The sequence below is a fragment of the Berghia stephanieae genome, chromosome 15 (assembly GCF_034508935.2).
Source record: "Berghia stephanieae isolate SIO BIC M18660-M18661 chromosome 15, UCSD_Bste_1.3, whole genome shotgun sequence".
Lineage (NCBI taxonomy): Eukaryota > Metazoa > Mollusca > Gastropoda > Nudibranchia > Aeolidiidae > Berghia > Berghia stephanieae.
Window position 1 is genome coordinate 23419485 of NC_088374.1, and position 5000 is coordinate 23424484.

Sequence of the window (5000 nt, forward strand, 5' to 3'; positions counted from 1 at the left end):
AATATATATATATATATATATATAGACAGAAATGAACAATGTGTTTTCAAAAAAAATGTTTTGTTTTAAAATAACCGTTTCTTATCCCATAAATTTGATGCTATGTTGTTATATAAAATACTCACACTATCTGACAACCGGACACAACATAGCAAGATCACAAAACTGTTTGTAAGATTTAACGTTTCTATTTTAATGATTTCATATTGTGAGAAATAATCACGAAAACAGCTTTACAAAAAACAACAAGCTGATTGAAGTTATTTTTATCCATCTATTGAGAATTTTGGTATTTTGTTTCAATATATCAACTTTTTTATATCGTTTTAGCTTAAATCTTAGATATTTTAGCCCTTAGTGCTATAACGTTTTGTGAATGTTGTAACAGGATGTGTACTTTATATGTGTTCATCTGTCTTGTCTTGAACTTGAATGTGTTGTATGTAAATCAGACTATGACGAGTCTATGGACTGTTTAATATTATAAATAAATTCCAATCATGAAGGTACAACAATAATTCAAACATCCAACATTTACTATTCTTCTATTTATTTATTCTTCTATTCCTGACATGATATTTTTTCCTGTCATAAACCTATTTTTTGTGTATCCATACATTTTTATTGGCATTCCATATATTAATAATTGATAAGACTACACACACACCACACACAATATATATATATAATATATATATATATATATATATATATATATATATATATATATATTTGTCAAAACCCGTTGGATGTCTCCCAAGATAATTTTGAGATTAGACTTAAAAAACGTTAAGAAACGTTATCTACGTGATATTCAACTTTTCATTTCATCATTGCTGCCATCTGTATAAATACATTTTAAAAATTGAAACACAAAGACAATTTACTTTTCTTTCTGAGCTTTATCAATGAATGATACATTCGAAATTGACCTAAAATATGTCTCTGTAGACGATTCAATTCAGCGCTCAGAACCAAATTTCTTTCTAAACCTCAACATAATACATATAATTATTTTTGCCATTTTTTTGTTCCTCAGAGTAGTGGTCATCATTGCGCATGAACAAAAGTTACATTGAGTTCAAAAAACGACAGCGCATGTGTGGAAACAGTACAAGTAACACGATCAGCAACAGTTGAACAGTCCATTTACTGTCCTGTCTAAAATATTGTCACATCAATAAATTCTTTCAACCATCGCCATTTTCGTTCAATTTTATATCCTAAGTTACACTTTGAAATATCCAAATTCAACATCTATATCTGAAAACGAAACTAAAATCACAAACGACGTAGTAACTAAGAGTACTGAGAGAGCAATCGGCCAGCAAGGACAAAAGGCACAAGGAACCTCCTCCTCCTCCTCCTCCTAAACTAAGAAATGTGGGAGCAGGCACTGGTGTAAGATAAAGATCTGAACAGATGTGTATCAAACGATGTCAGACAAAGCAAGAAAGTAAAATACAAGACAAGAAAAATATCCCAAAAGAGGGAGACAGATTATTTTGTGATGGGATTTTTGTTTAGTATAATTCTTTCTCGGCTCCTTTCATTCACACTGACTTGTACAGATCTTTATCTCCTGAAATATCACGTCGGAAATCAATAACGTCAAAAAGGGAGGAAATAAAATAAAAATCGTTGGTTTGTGTTACAGCAGTCCTCAATTTTTCACTCTTTTACTATGAATGTGATTTGAAATTGCATTTCTGATAATAACTGTAACTGTATTTTAAATAACTTGTCATGAATATGTATGTATTCTGTTTAAAAGCAATTTTCTCTATTTATTTAAATCTAACGATTCTCTTTTCAAATGTGAATAACGTCTGCCCTATGTAAGATTATAACAAAATTCAAACTGCAAATCGTCCATAAAGGGTGCCTCTATTCATAAATGTAATTGAATGGGATTTGATTGTCTTACGACTCCCGACAGGTTTTGACTAATCAGACTGTACACACTCACAAACACACACACACACACACACACATATATATGTATATATATATATATGTATATAATATATATATATAATATATATATATATATATATAATATATATATGGATCAGTTAACCCAGTGAAAAAAAATCACATTAGTTCAACATTGATATTTGACATACCCAAGTAACCTTGGAAGCGAGCTGATTGGTTCTGGAGGTGGCCGATGTCTTCCATTACTGAAAATAAAGACATGATTAAATATTAAAACCAATTTCCCATGAACTTTTAACGACATGTTGTTCGTCAGTAATTGACTTGGTCTATCCATTCATGATAACAATATATGCAACAGTCATATAATCTCTCAAATATGGATACATATGTTTGTTATTACTATACAAATAATGTGCTTTGGAGTAACACTACAATTATTTCAAATAAGATGTTTTTTCACTAGTAGTAGTAGTAGTAGTAGTAGTAGTAGTAGTAGTAGTAGTAGTAGTAGTGTAGTAGTAGTAGTAGTAGTAGTATAGTAGTAGTAGTATAGTAGTAGTAGTAGTAGAGTAGTAAGTAGTAGTAGTAGTAGATAGTGTAGTAGTATGTAGTAGTAGAGAGAATGTAGGTATGTAGTAGTAAGTAGAGTAGTAGTATGTAGTAGTAAGTAGTAGTTAGTAGTAGTGGTAGTGTAGTAGTAGTAGTAGTAGTATAGTAGTAGTTAGTAGTAGTAGTAGTAGTAGTAGTAGATGTAGTAAGTGTAGTAGTAGTAGTATAGTAGTAGTAGTATGTAGTAGTAGTAGTAGTAGTAGTGTATGTAGTAGTTGCGGTAGTAGTAGTAGTAGTAGTAGTAGAGTAGTAGTAGTAGTAGTAGTAGTAGTAGTAGTAGTAGTAGTAGTAGTAGTAGTAGTAGTAGTAGTAGTAGTAGTACTTATATCAACATCCGATTGTGTAATACTAATCCTATCATAACGAATATGTGGAAGTAGATGTTGTAATTTATATATAGTCACTCTGTGTTCTTTGAATCAAATGTCGATGATACAAGGAAAATAGCAATATTGTGTGATTTTTTTTTACCTTTATGATGTTGTTTTCCGTGGAGTGCTTCTAATCCTGATATTGTTTTTTTCTAGAGTGGATATTTTGCCAAACAAAAGCTTGATCACGTCTTCTGCATTTTGGTCTGAAATTTAAAAACAACTCTAATAATAACAATAAGAACAATAACAATAATATAATAATAATAATTAATAATATAATAATATAATAATAATAATAATTAATAATAATAATAATAATAATAATAATAATAATAATATAATAATAATAATAATAATAATATAAATAATAATAATAATATAATAATAATAATAATAATAATAATAATAATAATAATAATATATAATAATAATAATAATAATAATAATAATAATAATAATAATAATAATAATAATAATAATAATATAATAATAATAATAATAATAATAAATAATAATAATAATAATAATAATAATAATAATAATTAATAATAATAATAATAATAATAATAATAATAATAATAATAATAATAATAATAATAATAATAATATAATAATAATAATAATAATAATAATAATAATAATAATAATAATATATAATAATAATAATAATAATATAATAATAATAATAATAATAATAATAATATAATATGAATATGTAATATATGATAATATGATGAATGAATGATGATGATGATGATGAATGATGATGATGATGATGATGATGATGAGATGATGATGATGATGATGAGATGAGATGATGGATGGAATGATGATGATGATGATGATGATGATGATGATGATGATGATGATGATGATGATGATGATGATGATGATGATGATAGATGATGATGATGAAATGATGATGATATGATGATGAGTAGAGAGAGTAGTGAGTAGTAGAGTGATAGTGTAGATAGAGTATAGTAGTAGTGATGTAGTGAGTGATAGTAGTAGTATGTGTATGAGTGTAGTAGTAGTGAGTAGTAGTAGTAGTGTAGTAGTGTATAGTAGATAGTATAGTATAGTAGTAGTAGTAGTAGTAGTGAGTAGTAGTAGTAGTATTAGTAGTAGTAGATAGTATAGTAGTAGTAGTAGTAGTAGTAGTTAGTAGTAGTAGTAGTAGTAGTAGTAGTAGTAGTAGTAGTAGTATAGTAGTAGTAGTAGTAGTAGTAGTAGTTAGTAGTAGTAGTAGTAGTATAGTAGTAGTAGTAGTATAGTAATAGTAGTAGTAGTATTAGTAGTAGTAGTTAGTTAGTAGTAGTAGTAGTAGTAGTAGTAGTAGTAGTAGTAGTATAGTAGTAGTAGTAGTAGTAGTAGTAGTAGTAGTAGTAGTAGTAGTAGTAGTAGTAGTAGTTAGTAGTAGTAGTAGTAGTAGTAGTAAGTAGTAGTAGTATAGTAGTAGTAGTAGTAGTAAGTAGTAGTAGTAGTAGTAGTAGTAGTAGTTAGTAGTAGTAGTAGTGTAGTAGTGTAGTAGTAGTAGTAGTATAAGTAAGTAGTAGTAGTAAGTAGTAGTAGCGTGAAAAGCCTTGTCTCCGATTCCAAAGAGCCTCTGAATTCGGTCAAGAACTATGGCATGATCCACATTGAAAAACGCGGCTATTAGGTCCAACAGCAGTAGTATTACATTCTCGTTTTTTGTCAGGTCGGTCGACAATATCATTGTGGGCACGCAAAAGTGGACACACCATGTCCTCTACGTTTTTGAAAGCTGTATGCTAGCAGCATTCCTATTCTAACATATTATAAAATTAAAAATTTAAATAACAACAGAAATGTACTACTACTACTGCTACTACTACTACTACTACTACTACTACTACTACTACTACTACTACTACTACTACTACTACTACTACTACTTACTACATACTACTACTACTACTATATAATGAATACCTACATTCAAATGTGATAGTTCTCTTTATTTTTTCATGATGATGATTTCCATTATAATCCAGATAAAATAAAGAACATGTGTAGAGTCCAGACTCTTCCTTCATCACGTGGTCAATGGTC

General features: G+C 28.4%; 1 protein-coding gene across 2 annotated transcripts in view; it reads right to left on the minus strand.

Annotated features, from left to right (window-relative positions):
* LOC144960455 (uncharacterized) overlaps nt 1–5000 on the minus strand; it is a 63848-nt gene that overhangs the window by 45586 nt on the left and 13262 nt on the right. Inside the window, exons 3-5 of one of the 2 annotated variants that reach the window (XM_078893550.1) lie at nt 4885–5000; nt 3022–3127; nt 2127–2183 (exon numbers count right to left, since the gene is read on the minus strand). The exon at nt 4885–5000 is cut by the window's right edge and continues 50 nt beyond it. In XM_078893550.1, the coding sequence (XP_078749676.1) occupies nt 3024–3127; nt 4885–5000 (220 nt within the window). In that variant the 3' untranslated portion in view covers nt 2127–2183; nt 3022–3023. The remainder of the gene's footprint in view (nt 1–2126; nt 2184–3021; nt 3128–4884) is intronic. The other variant, XM_078893551.1, reaches the window with a different exon arrangement.